The following is a 22,305-nucleotide window of genomic DNA, read 5'->3' on the forward strand; positions in this document are numbered from 1 at the left end:
ACATAAAGAGAGCATAAAAGTAAAATTTTGAGAGGTGTTTGTTGTTGTCAACGAATGGTAGTGGGCACTCTAACTACCTCATCAACCAGACTTTCAAGAGCGGCTCCCATGAAGGACGTTATCTCTACCCAGCAAGGTAGATCATCCCTCTTCTCTTTTGTTTACACATGTACTTTAGTTTAGATTTTCTTTATTTATGGATGACACTCCTCCCAACCTTTTGCTTACACAAGCCATGGCTAACCGAATCCTCGGGTGCCTTCCAACATTCACATACCATGGAGGAGTGTCTATTTGCAAAATTAAGTTGCTTACTGATAGATCGGAGCAAAACATGTGAAGAGAATTATTAATGCGAGTTAATTAATTGGGGCTGGGCACCCCATTGCCGACTCTTTTTGCAAAATTATTGGATAAGCGGATGAGCCACTAGTCCATTGGTGAAAGTCTGTCAAAAGTAAATGACAAGATCGAAAGATAAAACACCACATACTTCCTCATGAGCTATAAAACATTGACACAAATAAGAAGTGATAAACTTTGAAATATTTAAAGGTAGCACTCAAGCAATTTACTTTGGAATGGCGGAGAAATACCATGTAGTAGGTAGGTATGGTGGACACAAATGGCATAGTGGTTGGCTCAAGGATTTTGGATGCATGAGAAGTATTCCTCTCGATACAAGGTTTAGGCTAGCAAGGTTACTTGAAACAAACACAAGGATGAACCGATGCAAGCAAAACTCACATAAAAGTCATATTGTAAACATTATAAGACTCTACACCGTCTTCCTTGTTGTTCAAAACTCAATACTAGAAATTATCTAGACTTTAGAGAGACCAAATATGCAAACCAAATTTTAGCAAGCTCTATGTATTTCTTCATTAATAGGTGCAAAGTATATGATGCAAGAGCTTAAACATGAGCACAACAATTGCCAAGTATCAAATTATCCAAGACATCATACCAGTTACTACATGTAGCATTTTCCTTTTCCAACCATATAACAATTAACGAAGCAGTTTCATCCTTCGCCATGAACATTAAAAGTAAAGCTAAGAACACATGTGTTCATATGAACCAGCAGAGCGTGTCTCTCTCCCACACAAGCATGTATTTATTCAGAGAATGAAAATAATAAAACGAAAATAAAAGCACACAGACGCTCCAAGTAAAGTACATAAGATGTGACCGAATAAAAATATAGTTTCAAGAGAAGGAACCTGATAATTTGTCGATGAAGAAGGGGATGCCTTGGGCATCCCAAAGCTTAGATGCTTGAGTCTTCTTGAAATATGCAGGGATGAACCACCGGGCATCCCCAAGCTTAGACTCTTCACTCTTCTTGATCATAGTATATCATCCTCCTCTCTTGACCCTTGAAAACTTCCTCCACACCAAACTCAAAACAAACTCATTAGAGGGTTAGTGCATAATTAAAAATTCACATGTTCAGAGGTGAAACAATCATTATTAACACTTCTGGACATTGCTCAAAGCTACTGGAAGGTAATGGAACAAAGAAATCCACCCAACACAGCGAAAGAAGCAATGCGAAATAAAAGGCAGAATCTGTCAAAACAAAACAGTCCGTAAATACGAATTTTAAAATGGCACCAGACTTGCTCAGATGAAAATGCTCAAATTGAATGAAAGTTGCGTACATATCTGAGGATCACTCACGTAAATTGGCATAATTTTCTGAGTTACCTACAGAGAATTAGGCCCGGATTCGTGACGAGCAAGAAATCTGTTTCTGCGCAGTAATCCAAATCTAGTATGAACCTTACTATCAAAGACTTTACTTGGCACAACAATGCAACAAAATTAAGATAAGGATAGGTTGCTACAGTAGTAACAACTTCCAAGACTCAAATATAAAATAAAGGTACTGTAGCAAAATAAACACATGGGTTATCTCCCAAGAAGTTCTTTCTTTATAGCCATTAAGATGGGCTCAGCAGTTTTAATGATGCACTCGCAAGAAATAGTAGTTGAAGCAAAAGAGAGCATCAAGAGGCAAATTCAAAACAAATTTAAGTCTAACATGCTTCCTATGCATAGGAGTTTTGTAAATAAACAAGTTCATGAAGAAAAAAGTAACAAGCATAGGAAGATAGAACAAGTGTAGCTTCAAAAATTTCAGCACATAGAGAGGTGTTTTAGTAACATGAAAACTTCTACAACCATATTTTCCTCTCTCATAATAACTTTCAGTGGCAACATGAGCAAACTCAACAATATAACTATCACATAAAGCATTCTTATCATGAGTCTCATGCATAAAATTATTACTCTCCACATAAGCATAGTCAATTTTATTAGTTGTAGTGGGAGCAAATTCAACAAAGTAGCTATCATTATTATTCTCATCAAGTGTAGGAGGCATAGTATTATCATCATAAAAATTACTCTCCATAGTAGGTGGCACCAAAAGACCACTATCATTATAATCATCATATATGGGAGGCAAAGTATCATCAAAGAAAAATTTCTCCTCAATGCTTGGGGGACTAAAAATATCATGCTCATCAAAGCCAGCTTCCCCAAGCTTAGAATTTTCCATATCATTAGCAACAATGGTGTTTAAAGCGTTCATACTAATATGTTCCATGGGTTTTTTAATTTTCGCATCAAACCATCCACGTCTTAAATCAGGAAATAGAATAAGAAGCTCATTGTTGTCCATTATGCCAAACTAGTGTAAACAAGAAACAAAAAGATGCAATTGCAGGATCTAAAGGAAATAGCTTCGAGTACTTACAACGGCGAAAATAGCTTAGTAGCCGAGATCCGGAATGTGAGTACCTTTTACCTTTCCTCCCCGGCAACGGCGCCAGAAAATAGCTTGATGTCTACGGGTGCTTCTATTCTTGTAGACAGTGTTGGGCCTCCAAGAGCAGAGGTTTGTAGAACAAGTAGCAAGTTTCCCTTAAGTGGATCACCCAAGGTTTATCGAACTTAGGGAGGAAGAGGTCAAAGATATCCCTCTCATGCAACCCCGCAACCACAAAGCAAGAAGTCTCTTGTGTCCCCAACACACCTAATAGGTGCACTAGTTCGGCGAAGAGATAGTGAAATACAGGTGGTATGAATAAATAGTAGCAGTAGCAACGGTGCCAGAAAAGTGCTTGCTGGCGTGTAGTTGATGGTGGTAATATGGCAGCAATAGTAACGCAGTAAAACAGTAAACAAGCAGCGATAGCGATATTTGGGAACAAGGCCTAGGGATCATACTTTCACTAGTGGACACTCTCAACATTGATCGCATAATAAATAACTCTTTCTCATATGTGCTACATACACTCTTTTGTTGGATGATGAACACATTGCGTAGGATTACACGAACCCTCAATGCCGGAGTTAACAAGCTCCACAATTCAATGTTCATATTTAAATAACCTTAGAGCATAATAGATCATTGCAAAATAAACCAAGAACTAACATAGTGCACACACTCGTCCACATTACACTATGAAGGAGGAATAGATCACATCAATACTATCATAATGATAATTAACTCCACAATCTACAAGAGATCATGATCATAGCCTACGACAAGAACCACACGGTGCACACACTAGTCACCTTTACACCATGCAGGAGGAATAGACTACTTTAATAACATCACATGAGTAGCACACAACTAGTAGCGATACAAAGCTCATCATATGGATCTCAATCATGTAAAGCAGCTCATGAGATCATTGTATTGAAGTACATAGGAGAGAGATTAACCACATAGCTACCGGTACAGCCCCGAGCCTCGATGGAGAACTACTCCCTCCTCATGGGAGACAAGCAGCGTTGATGGAGATGGTGGTGGTGTCGATGGAGAAGCCTTCCGGGGCACTTCCCCGTCCCGGCGGCGTGCCGGAACAGAGACTCCTGTCCCCGGATCTTGGCTTCGCGATGGCGGCGGCTCCGGAAGGTTTCTCGTACCGTGGCTTTTTCGTCTCGAGGTTTTAGGTCCGGGACCTTTATATAGGCGAAGAGGCGGCGTCGGAAGGTCGAAGGGGCGACGACACCATAGGGCCGCGCGGCCGGGGGTGGGCCGCGCCACCCTATCATCCGGGGCCCTGTGGCCCCCTCCGGCGGCTCTCGGGTGTTCGGATGCTTCCGGTGAAAATAGGAACCCGGGCGTTGATTTCGTCCAATTCCGAGAATATTTCGTTACTAGGATTTCCGAAACCAAAAACAGCGAGAAAACGAGAACTGGCACTTCGGCATCTTGTTAATAGGTTAGTTCCAGAAAATGCACGAATATGACATAAAGTGTGCATAAAACATGTAGATATCATCAATAATGTGGCATGGAACATAAGAAATTATCGATACGTCGGAGACGTATCAGATGGCGGCGGCTCTGGAAGGTTTCTCGTACCGTGGCTTTTTTCCGTCTCGAGGTTTTAGGTCAGGGACCTTTTTATAGGCGAAGAGGCGGAGTCGGAGGGGCGACGAGGCGGTGACACGCTAGGGGGGCGCGACCAAGGCCTGGGCCGCGCCACCCTGTCGTCTGGGGCCCACAGGGCCCTCCTCTGGCGGCTCTCGGGTGTTCTGGAAGCTTCGTGGAAAAATAGGATGCTGGGCGTTGATTTCGTCCGATTTCGAGAATATTTCCTTACTAGGATTTCTGGAACCAAAAACAGCAGAAAACAGGAACTGGCCCTTCGGCATCTCGTCAATAGGTTAGTTCCGGAAAACACATAAATATGACATATAATGTGTATAAAACATGTAGATATCATCAATAATGTAGCATGGAACATAAGAAATTATCGATACGTCGGAGACGTATCAGCCGCCAGGTGGTGTGGGGCCCCCTTGGCCTCCCTCCGGTACTTCTCTGGCTCTCTGGGTCCGTCTCGGTAAAATAGAAGGTTTGGCTTTTGTTTCGTTCAATTCCAAGAATATTTCCTGTGTAGGATTTCTGAAACCAAAAACAGCAGAAAACAGGAACTGGCGCTTCAGCATCTTGTTAATAGGTTAGTACCGAAAAATGCATCAAAATGATATAAAGTATGAATAAAACATGTAGGTATTGTCATAAAACTAGCGTGGAACATAAGAAATTATAGATACGTTTGAGACGTATCAGCAGTCCCCTCACTTGGATCCAAGTCTCAGCCAAGGTCTCCACATGTTCTGGATCATCAAACCACTTGGTAACTGAAACTGTAACTCCCTCCTTTGCTAGTCCAAACCTGGGATAGCCAATCACTTGTTCCACATGGATATGTGGTGGAAATTTCACTAGATATGACCAATCACCAAGCTCTCTAATTTGCCATGGCCAGTTTGTCTTGTATATGTTGGAAAACTCCCTAGCCAGATCTTCTCTACTGATTTCCCCATATTCAATGGTCACCACACCACAATTCCTTGTTGAGCTGATAGGATTGACACTAACCTCAGGTGCCTCAATATGGTAGAAACCTAGGCCAGTTGCAGAGCTCCCTATATACCTTGCAATCTGATGAGGCCTTTTGAGAACTGGACAATCATCCATAGAATGGTTACTGGCCTTGCAGATAAAGCAACATGCACTCTTTGAGCAAGCAACCTTCAAGTGACCTGGTTCCCCACAACCCTCACAGATAGTATCTGCATAGTTCAAGGAAGTAGATCCAGTAGCCTCTATCTGAGCAGGCCCTTTTTTCTTCTGCTGAAACCTCCCCTGTTGATTCTTGTTCCTACCACCATAGTCTCTAGCTGCCTGTTGCCCCTGCCCACCATTCTGCTGGGGATTTACCCATTGGTTTGGCTGCATACCAAATGGCTGCTGGGGATAGGGAGGGAAAGGACCTCCAAACCATGGTGGAGGCATAACACCAGATATGAACCCATAAGGAGCTTGTGGAGGATAAGGAAACACTTGCATCTGGTTGAATTCTGGTTGGAACTGCTGATTTTGTTTTTGTCGTCGATCTCCTCTACCACTATTGCCACGACCAAGACCTCTCCCTCGATCAGCTAGGATCAAAACCTCCTCTCGATCAGAATCCTCAACTCCAAGCACACACAAGCCTAGACGATCAGGAGGAAGTGGTGGCGGCTGCCTGAAGGGGGAGACGCGAACCCTAGGTTCACCCCTATTTGTACAAGGACGTCTCTACCCTGATGATTTGGTAGGATTCCATGGAATATGCAATAGCTGCTTGTAGAAGCTTTCCACCTCATCCACCTACGAGCAAAAAGTGTTCCAAAAGTGTTATCTCGCTTCTACCCTTGGTACCCTGTCAACGGCTAGATGCCCAGACACTACATTGCTAGCAAAAAGTCCAAAAACTTGTCATCGAGGCCGGAACCTCATTCCTCCTTCTCTGCCACCAACACTTGCATAGTCTTCTCCATCAGCAAGGCTTGGTAGCTGAAAACCAGCAGCGAGGTTGCCGCCGTACGATCCCTGCACGAACCTACATCCGCTTCGCTGATCGGTCCCACATGGCATTTGGCGATTTGCTTCCACACTTGCCATGGAAAGAGGGAAGAGAGGACGCATGGGACGGCCTCGCGTCCCAGCCCGCCGAATTGGCTGGCGGGAGGCCCTCATGGCGATGCGCGGAATTACTGACGGCGCCTCCCCTTTGCCCTTGAGCTTGTCGCAGATGATTTTGCTCAGGGACTTCTTCTTCGGACCAGGCTTCACCACCGCAGGGGCCATGGTAGAGGTTGATGGCCCCTCTTCGGTGGAGCATCCTGACGAGCTCGAGGACCGCCCGGAGACGAAGAGGCTCCTGTGCGGCGCGATTTCGATCGGGATCGGCCCAAACGAGCCGATGCAGAGAGCGAAGTCGCAATCTCCCGAATCCGTCGTAGATCGAGGACCGCACGGATCGACATGGATGTGGCTCCGAGCTCATTGGGGGGAGGGGGGGGGGACCGCAGCCGCCTGCTCCCGTCCCCCGCCCGACGCCTTGTCGCGCCAGGCCTTGAACCTCGCCGCAACCCTCCGGAACCTTTCCTCCATCACCACCGATCGACACCAGCGTCAGGCGCCTCCAGGGAAGGTCGCGGCGATGAGGGAGTGGGGAGAACGATAACAAGCTTGGCTTTGAAGCTAAGCCTATCTGAGCGGCGGAGCGGTGGCGTACGCACGCGTGGCCTTGGGAGACCTTGATGGCGGTGGGGTGTGCGTCGACGCGTGGCGCGCCATGGGCGGAACCCGAGGTGGTTCCGCCATGAACAGGACCTTGGTTCGGACGCGTCGCCATCCCTATTCTCCACCACAGTTCAAAATTATTATTATTATTTTCGACATTTCTTTTTTGTTGTGCCTCGTTTTGTTGGGCTTGGCGACGAAAACCCTAAGGTCGACCACTCGACCGCATCCAATTGCAGCCCATTAGGCCCAGCATTTCGCTCGCCTTCACGCCGCGCCGCCCGCCAGCGCCGCCAAGGCCGACGCCGATGACGCCGCCGCTGCCGGCGCGGCTGCTGCACGCGCGCGGCAAGACCACCGCGGCGCAGCACGTGGCGGCGCGGCACCTCGACCACACCTTCGAGAAGCTAGTATCCTCCAGCCTCCCGCTCATAGCGGCGACCCCTCTCCTCGACGCGCTCCGGGCCTCGCCGGAGCCGCTCGCGCTCCCGGACCTGGCCGGCCGCCTCCCGCTCCGCCTCCACCGCCGCGGGCCGCTCCACTTCCTCCGCCTCTTCCCGCGCGTCTTCGACCTCCGCCCGCCGCTCCCGCTCTCCCTCTCGCTCACCCCGCCCGCCGCTTCCCTCCTCGCCGTCGCCTCCACCCCGTCCACCGCCGCGCGGACGCTGCACCGCCTCCTCGCCATGTGCCCCTCCCGCTCCGTCCCTCTCCGCGCCGTCTTCCGCGTCTGGCGCGAGCTCGCCCTCCCGGACGACTTCGAGGACTCCGTGCTCGCGCGGCACCCCCACCTCTTCCGCCTCGGCCCCAACCCCGCCGAGCCCACAGCCCACCTTCTGCACCTCGTCGCGGACCCCTCGAATTTCTCCCCGGCGGCGGACGACAGCTCCCGGCCGGACAAGCACGCCTTCAGGCTGCAGTTCCCGCCAGGGTTCAGGCTCACCAAGGAGCACCGGAAGAAGATCAACGACTTCCAGCTGCTGCCATACGCCGGTCCATATGAACCAACCGACCACAAGCCTGTCGGCGCCAAGCGGAAGGTGTCTAAGATGGCCAGGAGGAAGATGGAGAAGAGGGCGGTGGGGATCGCGCACGAGTTCCTCAGCCTCACCGTCGAGAAGATGGTGGAGGTCGAGAAGTTCAGCCAGTTCCGCAAGTGCTTCGGCATCGACGTGAATGTCAGGGACGTGTTCTTGGATCACCCGGGGATATTTTACCTCTCGGCAAAGGGGAAACGGCACACCGTGTTCCTGCGGGAAGCGTATGACCGCGGCAAGCTTGTTGAGCCGAATGATGTTTCGGAGGCGCGGAGAAAGCTTGTTGAGCTCATGCTCCTGCGTCGCCGTGGGCTTGGGAATGCCAATTCTAATGCCAACATGTCTGCTTCAAGTGCCAATGCCCAAGAGAACTTTCATGATGATTTGCAGGAACTAGAGGTTTTATAGTCTGATGTATTCGAGAAAGCTAGAGCAACTAGGTTCTAGTGGAATTCATGGATATCTACCATAACCTGTTTAAACTTGCTTGCCCAAACCTGGATGGCAAATACATTGATGGTGCAGTTCATTTATCCACATGGTGATGAAGATGGGAGTTTCTCCAGGGATCATATGCTCACTGTATTCCATGGTCAATTGGCATAATATGCTAGAGCCAAAATGTACTCACAACTTACAGTCTCAGGTAGCATCTCTCCGAGCTAGGCTTGTTGGAAGGTGAAGCTTAAGTTTAGTAGCACTTAATTGACTGGTGATATATCTTCCTGGTTGCAAGCTTGTTGAGCCGAATAATGTTACAGAGGCACAAAGAAAGCTTGTTGAGCGAATAATGTTACAGAGGCACAAAGAAAGCTTGTTGAGCTCATGCTCCTTTGTTGCCATGGGCTTGGGAATGCCAATTCTAATGCCAACATGTCTTCAAGTGCCAATGCCAAAGAGAGTAATGATGATTTGCAGGAACTAGAGGTTTGATGTATCCAAGAAGCTGGAATTCATGGATATTTACCACAACCTGTTTAAACTTGCTTGGCAAAACCTGGATGGCAAATACATTGATGGTGCAGTTCTTTTATCCAAATGTTAATTGAGGTTGGAGCTTTTCCAGGGATGATATGCTCACTGTATGCTTTTGTCAAATGGCATAATATGCTAGAGCTGAAGTGTACTCACAACTTACAGTCTCAGGTAGCATCTCTCTGAGCTAGGATTGTTGGCAGGTCAAGATTAAGTTCAGTAGCACTTAATTGACTGGAAATACATCTTGTTGCAAGCTTGTTGAGCCGAATAATGTTTCAGAGGCACGAAGAAATCTTGTTGAGATCATGCTCCTTTGTTGCCATGGGCTTGGGAATGCCAATTCTAATGTCAGTATGTCATCAAGTGCCGATGCCAAAGAGAGTAATGATGATTTGCAGGAGCTAGGGGTTTGATAATTTGTTTGTTGTATCCGACAAGCTGGGGCACTGGAGCAACAATATGTGGATCATGAATATTCCTCTATGAGAACCTGTTCAACAGGTGCTTTGGCCCAACCTAGATGGTAAATACATTAATGGTGCAGTTCATTTCCGCATGGTAATAAAGATGGAAGTTTTATAGGGACGATATGCTCCCTGTATGCCTTGGTCAGTTGGCATAATATGCTAGAGTTAGTGTACTCACAAATCACTATCAGGTAGCATCTCTCTGAGCTAGGCTTGTTAGCAGGTCAAGATTAAAGTTTAGTAGCACTTTTGTTGACTGGTAATATATTTTTAATCCCGACGAAACAGTTCGGAAACTTGTATTATGTCAATTAAAATAAGTTATATACGAGTGATGCTATTCTCTCTTAGTTGCATGGATTTGCTTTGCTGTTCTTGTGTGTTTAGTTACAGCCCTAATGAGGAACATCAGTTGTTTTCCATATGCTAACCCAGGCCTAGCATTACTTTTAGATTATTCACCAGATTAGGATTGTTGCAGAATATTTGTATAGATGTACGTATGGAAAGCATTGAAGTGTTACTAATATGATAATCCGCTTCATGTTTATTTGGGCTTTTGACATCTGCTTCATGGTTTTTCGGGTTATACTGAAATTTCTGATCAAGTGTTAGCCACCTGTACATTTTTTGAGATGGAACCTGATTTCTATTGTATGGTGTATGTTCGTAGCATTGTGTACTGTATGTAGTTGGAGGGCCTCTTTTCGGAGTGCAGTGACATGGAGCCTGGGTTACATGGAGCCCTTTTTAAAAAAATCGAAACATGCTATTTTCATGTTTCAAACAAAATCTGAAATTTGTGTACGTATACACGAAGTTGATTTCTACAGACTTATAATATTTTGTTAAAACATACGTAGTATTTTTGTCTACACAAAAATATTGCTCTAAGTAGTCCTTTGAAAATCCATTTTTTGTCTTCGTATATATTTTTTTGTGTAGGTCACAAGAGAAAACATAATTCTTGCAAACTTCATAAATACATGATATACATTTATATGTACGTGTATACTTTTTTCATACCTTTTTGAAGTCAAAATATAAAGATTTTGCTTTTCTTTTAAGACGGGCTCCAGGTAGGATGTAGCGCATCCTTCTTATTTAGGTTTTTATTATTTTTGTGGCAAATCCATGTACTGTTGAAGAATATATCATAGTTGGTGCATATGATATTTACTTGACTACTCTGATAATGCACTGTATATTTAAATAAGTATAAAGTTGGGTGGATCTATTTTTTTTAGCTTCAGATTTTGTGCTCTTCAGTCTGTTCTGCTAGCCTTCTTATTACAGACAGTGCTACTACACAAGATGATCTTGCATATAATTTTGGTTGTCCTTCTAGCTTGATTATTATTGCTTCATCTCAAATTTGTAATTAATTTAACATGGCAAGTTGTCACCAAACAGGTTTACAGTATTATACTATTATGTAAGAAGGACCTTGACTCTTGTATGAAGTGTCATAGATCACGAGGTTTCTCTGGAGATGGTCTTAACTGTACCCGATTTACAGAGCCTAATGAATGAGTTTGTCATTGTTATTACCAGTTCTGAACTGATGGATCTCAACAGGAAGTGAATCATTACATCTCTGGTTCTTTAAGGAGATCATCAGGGGGCCTACGGACAAAATGCAGCAATTCCTGGAGAAGTGAAACCTGTAGTTTTGTACAATTAGCCAGTTTTCATTGTCAGTCACTTGCTCTACAAGTTCATTGTCTACAATTCAGCTTCTGAATTCGGACTGTGGCCAAGCTACTGCAACTGAAGTTTAATGTCTGTGTGTGACCCTATTACGTGCTAAGATCACCAGTCTATAACAACAGATCTCTTGGTGGCTCAAGGTTAATTCAACATGAAGGGAGTCAATTCTGTACAAGAAGCAAATACTGAGAAGTCTGCTCAACTTAAACTATATATATATAGTATGTTCATGTTTATCCTACACATTTCTGCTACTTTTATCTCAGGTATTCCCTGCTACACTCTTCTCTTGGTACTTGTTCCCGTTTTCCTCTTCTAAAATGTCGACTGCATGCACTGAGTCAAGACTACTGCGAAGTTAGAAGGGAGTGTGGATGTTCAGAAGTGAAACTCTAGACTACAGCAGCCTCCTGAAGACCTTCTCACTCCTGGTCTCCAGCCCATTGATGCATTCCTCTAACTTCTGCTACCTCTCCAATGTCCCCATCGCTGTCGACGGCCTTTACTGCCAGGAATGGGTCCTTGTTGCTTTCCCGTAGTGATATGTATATGAAATTTTGAAGCATCATTTTCTCAAAAAAATTGAAGTATCAAGAATGTACCTAGTTATGTTATATCCCCATTTAACTTGTTCGAAGGGTTACTGTGGTTGTTAATAGGCTTTCTCTTGCATTCTTATTTGTAGAAGGGCATGGCACCTTACTTTGGTTGCATAGCTGGCCGAGTTGCAAATAGAATCAAGAATGGGAAGTTTGGTCTGGATGGATTTGATTATCCGTTGCCCATCAACAATGGACCGAACAGCCTTCATGGTATGGCTTCATAAATTTCATGTGGTTAGTTTGGACAAGGTGTATGATTTGCTTTAGCTATATCTGACACCGGAGCTATAAGTCTCTAAGGCTTCTTTAAACTAGTCAGTTGGTACGGAACATGACATTATTAGTAATTTTATTGGTGATCTGAAACAATTATCATGCGGTATGATCACAAGTTCACTACCGAGTAGCCAGAAATTTTCAACAGATTACAATATATGTACTTTTAATATCCCAATACTTTTCTTTTTGACCTGGAAGACTGGAACACATGATTCCATTAAGCAGGCTCAGCGGACTCGCTAGCAACCACAACGTTTACATTGTCAAGTACAACATTCGGCCACAACAACCGAAAAAAAAAACATCCCAGTACTATTATGTAAGCCTAGAAGAACCGATTGTATGGTATTTGATGTTTCAGGAAAAGACCAAGATTTGTGTTCTACCTTCAAGTCATTACATTATAGTTCGTTGTGTTCATGTGACTTAACTGCGAAACATCATGTGTACTCCTTTTGCTGAATTTTTAAATTGCAGTTGGATTAAAGGGGTTTGACAAAGTTGTGTGGGATGCTGTCGATCGTAAAGATGGCTAGTGCCCATCAATCACCTTTCAGTATGACAGCAAAGATGGTGAAGAAGGTCACTAACATATTTGTTTCCACTGCCAAATTGTTTCACACCTTTCAGGATACCCTGGCGATGTTTCCGTTCGAGCAATGTATTCTCTTCTTGAGGCCACCACTCCAAGACTTGATATGGAAGCTATACTACCAGCTAACAAAGCCACTCCTATCCGCTTGGCACAACATACTTACTGGAACTAACAAAGCCACTTCTATCAGCTTGACACAACATACTTAGTGGAACCTTACAGGCCACAACTCAAGCAACACCTTGGATCATTTGATCCAGATCTGGGGAACGAGGAGCACGCCGTCTCCGACAGGATCTGAGGAGGCTGCGGGGTCCTGGTCTCCGACGCTGTCTGAGGCCAGCCCTGAGTCGGTGGGGTCCAGGCCGCGGCCTGTGGCAGCGGATCCGATGAATGGAGTGGCAGGTGGGGACGGGGAGCTTGGCACAGGGATTGGTGAGAAATACTTCTGTGTTTCAGTGTCTGGCGTGGAGCAACAGGGGAGGGCCATGTCACCAGGCCCGGATCCTCTGTGGCAGCAGGAGGTGGTGTGCCCAGCACAGCAGGTGGAGTCTACATACAAGGGGGAGGTCAGCCGGGGCAGCACAGAGTGGACTGGTCCCAACAGCCTCATGCAGATGATTCCTAGGGAGCCGGGTCGTCAGCTGGAGGGGGCTCTGGGCCACAGGCCTGGTTCTTCGCCGGTCCATGCTGAGGCCATTGAGCTGGCAGACGAGGTTGAGCAGGATCCTGGGGAAGAGGAGCATCAGCTGGAGTGCTCAGAGCTAGCAAGAGTCAAGAGTTTCTGCTCTTCCATTCTGAAGTCGTTAGCACCACCTTTGTTGAGCGAGTTTGAGAGGACTACGGGCCTTAGGGCGGATGCGGAGCCCTTCACACCAAAGAGGGTGACTCGTAGGTCAGCTGCGGTCTTAGCGGGCACGCAGGTCAAGATGGCGTCAGCAGCGGAGAGCTCCTTGCTCAAGGCCTTGGGTTTCTGCCCGGAGAACCTCCCGGTCAAGGAGGATGACTTAAGACGCTTCAAGGAGTTCTTTGACTCACCGATCCAGGACGCGCACATTCGAGTCCTTGCGGCCATCTTTGGCAAGGGGCTCCCCACGAGCTTTCACAGGGAGGCACACTGCGTGAGGGCAGTGTCGGCGCACTGAGCCTTTGGGGGTTGGTGGAGTCCGGAGTCTACAGTTTTTTCCATGGATTGTACCTTTGAGTTGCTGTGCTGGAACGTTCGAGGTCTGAACGACCCAGCTAAAAGAGATGCGGTGCGTGAGTTTATAGCTAGCCTTAGAGTGAGTGTGGTGTGCCTCCAGGAGACGAGGCTTGATGTAGTCGATGATTTCCTTGTTATGCAATGCCTTGGGCAATCGTTTGATGGTTATGTTTACTTGCCTGCCGTAGAGACGGGAGGAGGAATCCTCCTTGCCTGGAACAAGGCCACCGTGGACATTGAGCGTGTTAGCTATGATGACTATGCGGTCACCGGGGAAGTTATCCCTAGAGACAATAACAGATGGTGGATCACCACCGTCTACGGGCCACAAACGAACGAGGACAAGTTGTCTTTCCTTCGAGAGCTTACCGAGAGGCGAAGTCTTTGTCCGGGGCCTTGGCCGCTCCTTGGGGATTTCAACATGATCATGTACGCGGAGGAGAAAAATAATGATCGTCTTGATAGGAACATGATGGCGAGGTTTAGGAGCTTCGTCCGGGAGCATGAGATCAAGGACCTTTACCTCCACGGGAGGAGGTTCACCCGGAGCAGCCGAGAGAGATGTGCCTACGCTCACTCGCATCGACGCAGCGATTGCCTCCGTGGATTGGGACCTCATGCATCCCGATGCCATCTTACGAGCTTTATCCTCTTCGGTGTCCGATCATGCACCTATTCATCTTTCGCCGATTGCGGCTTTTAGGCCTAAGCGTAGGTTCAAGTTTGAAGCCTTCTGGCTAAACCTGGAGGGCTTTGAGGCCGCCTTGAGAGAGGCCTGGGTATGCGACCCCGGCATTGTGGACCCCTTCAGACGTTTGGACGCCTTGTTTCGTAACGCGGCGGAGTTCTTCTAGGCTTGGGGAGAGAAGAAAGTGGGGAACATCAAGCTAAAGATCGCTATGGCTAATACCCTGATCCTTAGATTTGATGTTGCTCAGGAGTCGAGAACGCTCACGCATGCGGAGGCATGGTTGAGAAGGACGTTAAAGCTAGTGGTGTTGGGGTTGTCGTCCCTGGAACGCACAATCGCGAGACAACGGTCGAGAATCAGATGGTTACGAGAGGGTGACGCAAACACCAAACTGTTCCATGCGGTGGCTAACGGGAGAAGAACCAAGAACTACATCGCCTCGGTGAGAGTAGGCGAGGAGATAGTAACAACCCAGGAGAGGAAGAATGAGGTGTTTACCGAGGCGTACGCCAGGCTCATTGGGAACATTCAAAACAGGGAGCACACTCTTAACATGGAGGCCTTAGACATCCCGGTTGCGGACTTGAGTGACTTGGACTCCATGTTCACGGAGGAGGAGGTGTGGAACACTATCCGCGAGATGCCAGGCGATAGGGCGCCAGGACCGGATGGGTTCACTGGGGCCTTCTATCAGCGAGCATGGCCCATCATTAAGCCTGACATTCTGGCCGGGCTCATGAAGCCAGGTGTGGGTGATGGTAGAGGCTTCGCTCGGCTGAATCGCGCTTTGATCACCTTGATTCCTAAGAAGCCGGAGGCAGAGGAGATCAAGGACTTTCGTCCTATAAGCCTGGTGCATAGCTTTGCCAAGCTCTTTTCGAAGATCATTGCCAATAGGCTACGGCCGAGGCTGGGAGAGATCGTTAGCATGAATCAGTCCGCGTTCATCAAGCACCGCAGCTTGCTTGACAATTTTGTTCTTGTGAGGCAAGTGGCTAGGAAGATTAACATAAGGAGAAAGACCGGAGTGCTGATAAAGCTTGACATAGCCCGTGCCTTTGATTCCATATCTTGGAGCTTTCTTTTTGAGGTTTTAAGGAGAATGGGGTTTGGAGAGAGGTTCCTAAAATGGATAGCTTTATCGCTGTACACAGCAAACACGAAAGTTATGGTGAATGGGGTTCCAGGTGACCGCATTTACCATGGTCGCGGTTTGAGACAAGGGGACCCCACGTCACCCATGCTCTTTGTGGCGGCCATGGAGACTCTTTCCGCCTGAGTCACCAAGGCGGCAAGAGAGGGTCTATTCGGAGACCTAGCTTCCATCTCACCCCTACAGAGGATTTCGGTCTACGCTGATGATGTTGTTATTTTTATCAAACCGGAGTACAGAGAGCTGTGGGCTGTGAGCCATATGCTCACCCTGTTCGGTGAGGCCTCGGGCCTGAGGGTTAACTTTAGAAAGACGACGGCCACTCTGATTAGAGGAACACAGGTTGAGGAGGAGAGGACTACACGGATTCTGGGATGTCAGTTGGCGAGATTCCCAATCCGGTACCTGGGGCTTCAGCTGGCGCTCAGGCCCCTTTCGAAGGCGGAGTGGCAGCCGCTGTTGGACCAAGTTATCAAATGTGTACCTGCTTGGCAAAGAGGGCTCATCAGGAGAGAGGGGAGACTAGTGCTGATCAATTCAGTTGTTACAGCTAGAGCGGTGCACCAAATGGTGGTGGCCGAGGCGCCAACCTGGCTCCTGGAGGACATAAATAGATGGATGAGAGCTTTCTTTTGGGCCGGCAAGGATGAGGTGCAGGGGGGCCAGTGCCTAGTGGCATGGAAGAGTGTATGCAAACCCAAGGAGTTCGGCGGCTTGGGGGTGAAAGACTTGAGTTTGCAAGGCCTCGCCTTGAGATTGAGATGGATGTGGCTCGGACGCACGGACTCGGCGAGGCCTTGGCAAGGCCTACCCGGATTGAGGGATCGGCTTGTAGTGGGAGCGTTTCGAGTCTCGCGCGTTTTGTTGTAGGGGACGGACGGTTGACCTACTTCGGAGGGACGAGATGGATTGATGGATATCTCGTGGAGGAGCCGGCGCCGGAGGTCTTTGCCGCTCGTTACCACCGGGCGGAAGAACACCCGACCGGTGGGCCGAGGCCTTGCGGGGGACTCTTGGATAGATGATATACCAGGAGAGATGACGGAGGTGCTATGGAGGCAATGCTTAACCATATGGGAGGCGGTGGAGAATGTCGAGAGAGACGCCTCCGCACCAGACCGCATACTTTGGAAAGGTGCGGAGTCTGGAGTGTACTCGGCAAAGTGCACGTACCAGATGCTTTGCCAAGGCAATGTGAGGTGGAGTATGTGCAGACCGGTTTGGAGCTCTTCTTCACCCATGAAATGCAAGATCTTTGCATGGTTGGATTTGAGGTACCGCTTGTGGACATCTGATAGGAGGGCGAGACATGGGTTGCAAGAGCATCCGAACGCATGCTACACGTGCACTGCGAGGAGGAGGACAATGTGGACCACACGTTAGTCCTCTGCCCCTATGCGAGAGAGATATGGTGCAAGGTGCTCGCATAGCGCGAGTCTAAGGATGGCCGACCCGGGATTCACGGGGAACTCGCAAAGATGGTGGACGGAGGCCCGCAAGCGAGTGAGGAGGTTCGACAGGAAGCGCTTTGACTCAATGGTCATCAGCACGGCGTGGACGATCTGGAAGCAGCGAAACGCTAGGGCTTTCGGAAACGACAGGGAGCAGAGGACGGTAGACCAATCGGTCGCTCAGATTAGGGATGATTTCTACCAGTGGGAGAGAGCCAGGAGAGGAGGGAGGCTAGATATAGCGAGAGAGTAGGCCTAGAGGGAGGTGGTGTGTGCGTGGGTTCTCAGTACCTTGGTGCTGATCTTGTAATTTGTTTTGCTCCCCTTCTATAAAAAAAAAATCCGGGGAAACACATCACTCCGCCCGGGCGACGGGCCGAAGCGTTTTTTTCCAGTTGTCGCATAGTCCTCATCTCACATAGACTGGGTTTTGATTTTGCCCGGGCTCTGAAATGTCAGGACCGACGCTGTCTAAACCTCATAGTAACCTCTGTCTAATTATAGCCATGTACACAAATTCAACACAAATATAACAAGTTGCATGGCGAAATTGCAATCAATCTCAAAGAGCCATGTAAATCGCACAAGAATAATCAATCACAGACACTTATGTCCGAGAGATATTGGGACTTGGTTAGTAGAACGCAGACATGTTCAGGTCAGAGAAGCGCTGTCGTTAGCTTGGAGGCATTATACAGTCCTCTTAGCATAGCATGGGCGATGAACCTATTGGCAGCCTCGGTGAAGTGGATGCCATCCCACGAGAGGAACTCTGACGGGTCGGAGCTCTCCGTCGAGTCCGGTGTGCCGCAGAACGCCGCCATGTCGAAGTGGTATGGGCCGGCGCCACCGCCACAGAACGCGGCCAATGGCGTGTTGCCAAAACCTGCACATCCCAAGCAAACAAAATCAGTGAAACGCCCACGGGTATGAACTGAAGACGATATCATGGTGTGTGCAGTCACCGTATTTGCCGGGCGAGTCGACCAGGTTGGCGATGGGGCGGTAAATGTCGGCGTAGAGGATGGTCGTGCCGGGGTGGGCGCGCCGGACCTTGCGGAGCATCCTGTTGAGGGCGCGGTTATGAAGCTCGGCGAGCTCGTTGAACAGCGTGATGCAGCCGGATTCCCGGTCGTAGTCGTCTGCATCGCCGGGGAACAGGGCGAGCAGCTCTGGCTCGCAACCCAGCGGGAGCATCCCTGTCACCACCATTGAACTTGCTCCAGCACCAATCACGGCCTGCGTATGTCGAGCGAGACAAGTAAGCGATCTGCAACTAATTGGTTGGTAAAAAAGTTGGTGTTGATGGAGATCAGTTACGTTCAGTGCTGAACGGGTGACGGCGACGATGTCCGGCACCAAGCTCACTGCCAGTTCGGCGGTGCGGTTGCTGAATAGTGCGAAGATATAGTCATTGACCCCGATCTCTCCGAAGTAGAAGACGGAGCTCGCCATGATATTGCTCTGTCCTGTAGTAGTAAATTATATGATTATTACTAGCGGGCGGATTCAAATTTTACTCATGTGCCCTTTGGTATTTTTTTTAGAGAGGTCGGACAGAGGCAGAACGGTGGTAGTGGTGGCGGTACCACCGACATTATGCAGCAGGCAGGGACAGCGAGTGTGGACAATAGTTGGGGAGGAGGAGCTAGTGCAGAGCTTGTCCATTTATCAATTAGATTTTTGGTGCCGAGATTAATGAAAAGAATGCCAAGAATTAGAGAAATGTAATAGATTTGTATATCAGTTCAGTACACTTTTCAACACAATAATGTCGTATCACTTCCATGTGATCTGTGTAAATATTTGTGACTAGAAATGAACGGGTCAACTAGTTTTATTTGCAGCAATATTTGTTACTCCCTCGATCCCTAGTTTGAATGGTGCTCTCATCTTTATGTATTCAACGAAATTTCAATGCAACCTGTGTTCAGCCGAATCCTATTAAACTTACTCCGGCAGTTACGTAGTTGCCCTGACCTCTAAGTTATAGAAATTTCGGGAGGGATGAGTTTCCTTCATACTGCTCATCTTAAACTTGTTATTTTTGCCTTAGCTACTACTTTTGAATTTGGATATAAAAATGGCACACACTTACATATGTGCATTCTCTATATACAAAAATTTATTCGAATATACGGATTTTAGGCTTGCACAATAAACTAGGTTCCGTGGAACCCAGATTCTGCTGCGTTTTTTCGGAGACTTTTGCTATATAATTCAGCTCTACAAATCAAACAATACACATAAGAAAATTTCTATAAATTCCAAACCTTCAGATTCCCTATGAAAGTATTTCATGTCAAAGAGGCCCTTTGTAGCTTACATCAAACATAATTTTCTTTGTCAGAGCTGTCGCCTAATTGTGTACTAATTAAGACATACTGGTTTCTCTATGCGTTTACTGTTTAAGATAGGGATGCTAGTGAGTACGACATAGATTTTTAAACGAAAAGTATATTTTACTTGGTAGTACTACTTAATACCACGAACAAACATTTTACTGGAGATGGTAAAAACTCTGAGTTAGTTTTTACTGAAGTACTGGCTAGAAACTCGCTCAGCTACCCCGATGAAATGAAGCCGATCCCAGTGTGACCGCACGTGATAACAACACCAAGTTGACTTATTTTTTTCCCGGACGATTGGACGAAGAACAGCAAGTTGACTGACGCTTCTAGTTAGAAATTAGAAGTAAAAGACGGGAAGTGGTATGATGAACTTCACCGTAGGCTGAGGAGGCAAGAAGGTCGAAGACATTGTTGAACCAGCTCGTCTCGTTGCTAAGAGAGACCGGCACAAACGTCATTACCCCCTTGCTTTTCAAGAAGGCCGGGTCAAGCGCCGTCGCACCGCCCACCGCGAAGTTCGCGCCATGTCGGAAGTCCTCCGCGGTCTCGCCGGCGAGGTAGGGGGTTGGCTGCGGCAACCCCAGCGATTCCACTGACCAGGAGGAGATTCAAGGTCAACGCATCATATCTCAACCCAAAATTTGCTGTCAAATGCTAGCAGTAAAGAGGGGTTACCGATGAAGTCAATGATGAGCCGGCCGTCGGAGGCCCGGCCGCTGGGGTGGTGAAAGTAGGTCTCCCCGTACGGCGCCCGGGAGAAAGGCCCACCGGCGGTGGCCGGGAGGATGGCCGCGTTCCCGGTGTCGGTGAGCGAGTCGCCGAAGCTGAAGACGCGGTCGTAGTGGGACAGCAGGCCGTCCAAGTCGGCGCCGGGCACGGCGGCTGCCTCTGCGGCGACTAGGGCGAGGAGAAGAGCCACCAGGACATGAGATAGTTGCTCCATATTGAGAGCTCCAGACTTCCAGCAGCCGCGTGTATCGGAGTGAGTAATAGGTTATTCGCAGTGGTGTCATGCCATCAGAATCAGGTCCCAAGTGGCTGGTCAGCTGGTGGCATCAGCTTCGTGGAGCTCGTGGCTCACGATTATTTTTGGATCGTTTTCCGTCTCTTCACGTGCTTGTAGATCGGTTCGAAGCAGTCCTTTGAGAATTAATTACACGTCTGTTCACGAAGATGATTTCTACACGTAAATTTTTTGTAAGTAGTATTTTGGCCTACATAAAAATTACAAAAATGCGGCCCTAAGTAGTCCTTTGAGAATCCTTTTTTTTTTGTCTTCGTATATTTCTTTTTTGTGTAGGTCACGGGTGAAAACATAATTCTTTCAAGGGTCATAATACATGATATAGATTTATATGTACTTGTACACTTTTCCATAATTAAAACGGGCTCCATGTAGCCCATCCTCTCATTTAGGTTTTTATTCTTTTTGTGGCAAATCCATGTAGTACCGTTGAAGAATATATTATAGTTGGTGCGTATGATGTATACCTGATTGTTCTGATAGATCAGAGCACTGTATATTTTAATTAGTAAAGTTTGATGGATCTACTTTTTGTTAGCTTCAGATGTCGTGCTCTTCAATCTGTTCTGCTAGCCTTCTTATTACAGATAGTGCTACTACACAAGATGACTTGCATATATACTTTCACTTGTCCTTCTAGCTGGATTATTATTGCTTCATGTCAACACCCGGATTTTTAAATCCAGATGCCTATTATATCATACATCGTAATTTCAGGAAGATTGTTTTTGCGAGACATAATAGTAAATAGCATAGAGTCATCATTTATTACAACACATACTTGTCTTACAACAATGGATCACATGATCCAATATTACACAAATAGATTGTTCAACATCACAAATAAGTAGCGGAAGCGTAGTAGTAGTGGACTATCTATTCCACGAGCAACGCTTGACGTTAGAAGATGATCCTAGTTATCGTAGACGTCCTGTTGTCCGTCATCCCGATCATCGTGGCTCCTCTTCATAGTCTGGCATTTGAATAGCCAGGGACACAGCCATGAGTACTTTAAAGTACTCGCAAACTAATACTAATGTAAATGCTTAACAACTTTAATAAAGGGTGCTAAGCTCTAGGTTTATTTGCGTAAAGCCATGTTTAGTTCATAAACATTTAGTAAAGACTCCTCATTTTAACTAACTAACTCAAGTGGGAACATTAGTGTCATTCCCACAATTCACTTGTGATTCAAGTCAAATCACCTTTCAATTCACCATTCCTTTTTAAGACGAAAGTTCTGACAACGGAACAGTATGGCATTTCCAATCGTCCGTAACCGTGGACACGGCTATTCGAATAGGTTTAACACTCTGCAGAGGTTGTACTCTTGTGCCACAACTTTTGATTACATCCGTCGAGGATAACCTCGAATCATCGTAACTCGAGTACGCGGATCATCAACCTTAACCTTTCACTTATATACCCTAGTATAGGCACCTCTCCCCATGAGCTTGGCCTCCCGGTGAAAACCAACTGTCAACCAGGAACTGCACAGGGCTTGGGTCGTACATTCACCTCATATTCACATCATTTCACTTGTAACGGAGGCAGCCTCGGCATAACCCCTATGATGCTTGTTAGAGGGAACCCATACTAAGACACACAAATTTCTAGTTAAGCCCTACCCATAATCAGGTATTGTGTGGGTACTTGTGTAATTG

General features: G+C 47.1%; 2 protein-coding genes across 3 annotated transcripts; one reads left to right on the forward strand and one right to left on the reverse strand.

The window, feature by feature from the left end:
- The first annotated feature begins 7,410 nt into the window (after positions 1-7,410).
- On the forward strand, positions 7,411-12,754 carry LOC124647606 (protein ROOT PRIMORDIUM DEFECTIVE 1-like). The gene is made up of 4 exons (XM_047187519.1): positions 7,411-9,772; positions 10,995-11,557; positions 11,638-12,103; positions 12,650-12,754. The coding sequence occupies exon 1, from the start codon at positions 7,411-7,413 to the stop codon at positions 8,542-8,544; it is 1,134 nt and encodes a 377-aa protein (XP_047043475.1). The 3' UTR covers positions 8,545-9,772; positions 10,995-11,557; positions 11,638-12,103; positions 12,650-12,754.
- Positions 12,755-12,890: 136 nt separating this feature from the next.
- Positions 12,891-20,634, reverse strand: LOC124705940 (GDSL esterase/lipase At2g27360-like). Of its 2 annotated transcripts, XM_047237623.1 has the most exons (6): positions 20,293-20,634; positions 19,994-20,209; positions 18,587-18,735; positions 18,232-18,505; positions 17,911-18,152; positions 12,891-12,982 (listed from the first exon to the last, which is right to left on the reverse strand). In XM_047237623.1, the coding sequence occupies exons 1-5, from the start codon at positions 20,558-20,560 to the stop codon at positions 17,926-17,928; spliced, it is 1,134 nt and encodes a 377-aa protein (XP_047093579.1). In that variant the 5' UTR covers positions 20,561-20,634; the 3' UTR covers positions 12,891-12,982; positions 17,911-17,925. The 2 variants fall into 2 exon arrangements, with proteins under 2 accessions (XP_047093579.1, XP_047093578.1); XM_047237622.1 differs by lacking the exon at positions 12,891-12,982 and having other exon boundaries at positions 17,716-18,152.
- Positions 20,635-22,305: the final 1,671 nt, after the last annotated feature.

The sequence above is a fragment of the Lolium rigidum genome, chromosome 4 (genome assembly GCF_022539505.1).
Source record: "Lolium rigidum isolate FL_2022 chromosome 4, APGP_CSIRO_Lrig_0.1, whole genome shotgun sequence".
Lineage (NCBI taxonomy): Eukaryota > Viridiplantae > Streptophyta > Magnoliopsida > Poales > Poaceae > Lolium > Lolium rigidum.

Excerpts from the sequence above, each read along its gene's own strand:
- LOC124647606 (XM_047187519.1), top strand. The coding sequence starts at position 7,411 with ATGACGCCGCCGCTGCCGGCGCGGCTGCTGCACGCGCGCGGCAAGACC.
- LOC124705940 (XM_047237623.1), bottom strand. The coding sequence starts at position 20,560 with ATGGAGCAACTATCTCATGTCCTGGTGGCTCTTCTCCTCGCCCTAGTC. Across the intron at positions 18,506-18,586 it reads TCACCCGTTCAGCACTGAAC|GCCGTGATTGGTGCTGGAGC; the intron begins GTAACTGATCTC and ends CGACATACGCAG. Across the intron at positions 18,153-18,231 it reads CGACTCGCCCGGCAAATACG|GTTTTGGCAACACGCCATTG; the intron begins GTGACTGCACAC and ends TGGGATGTGCAG.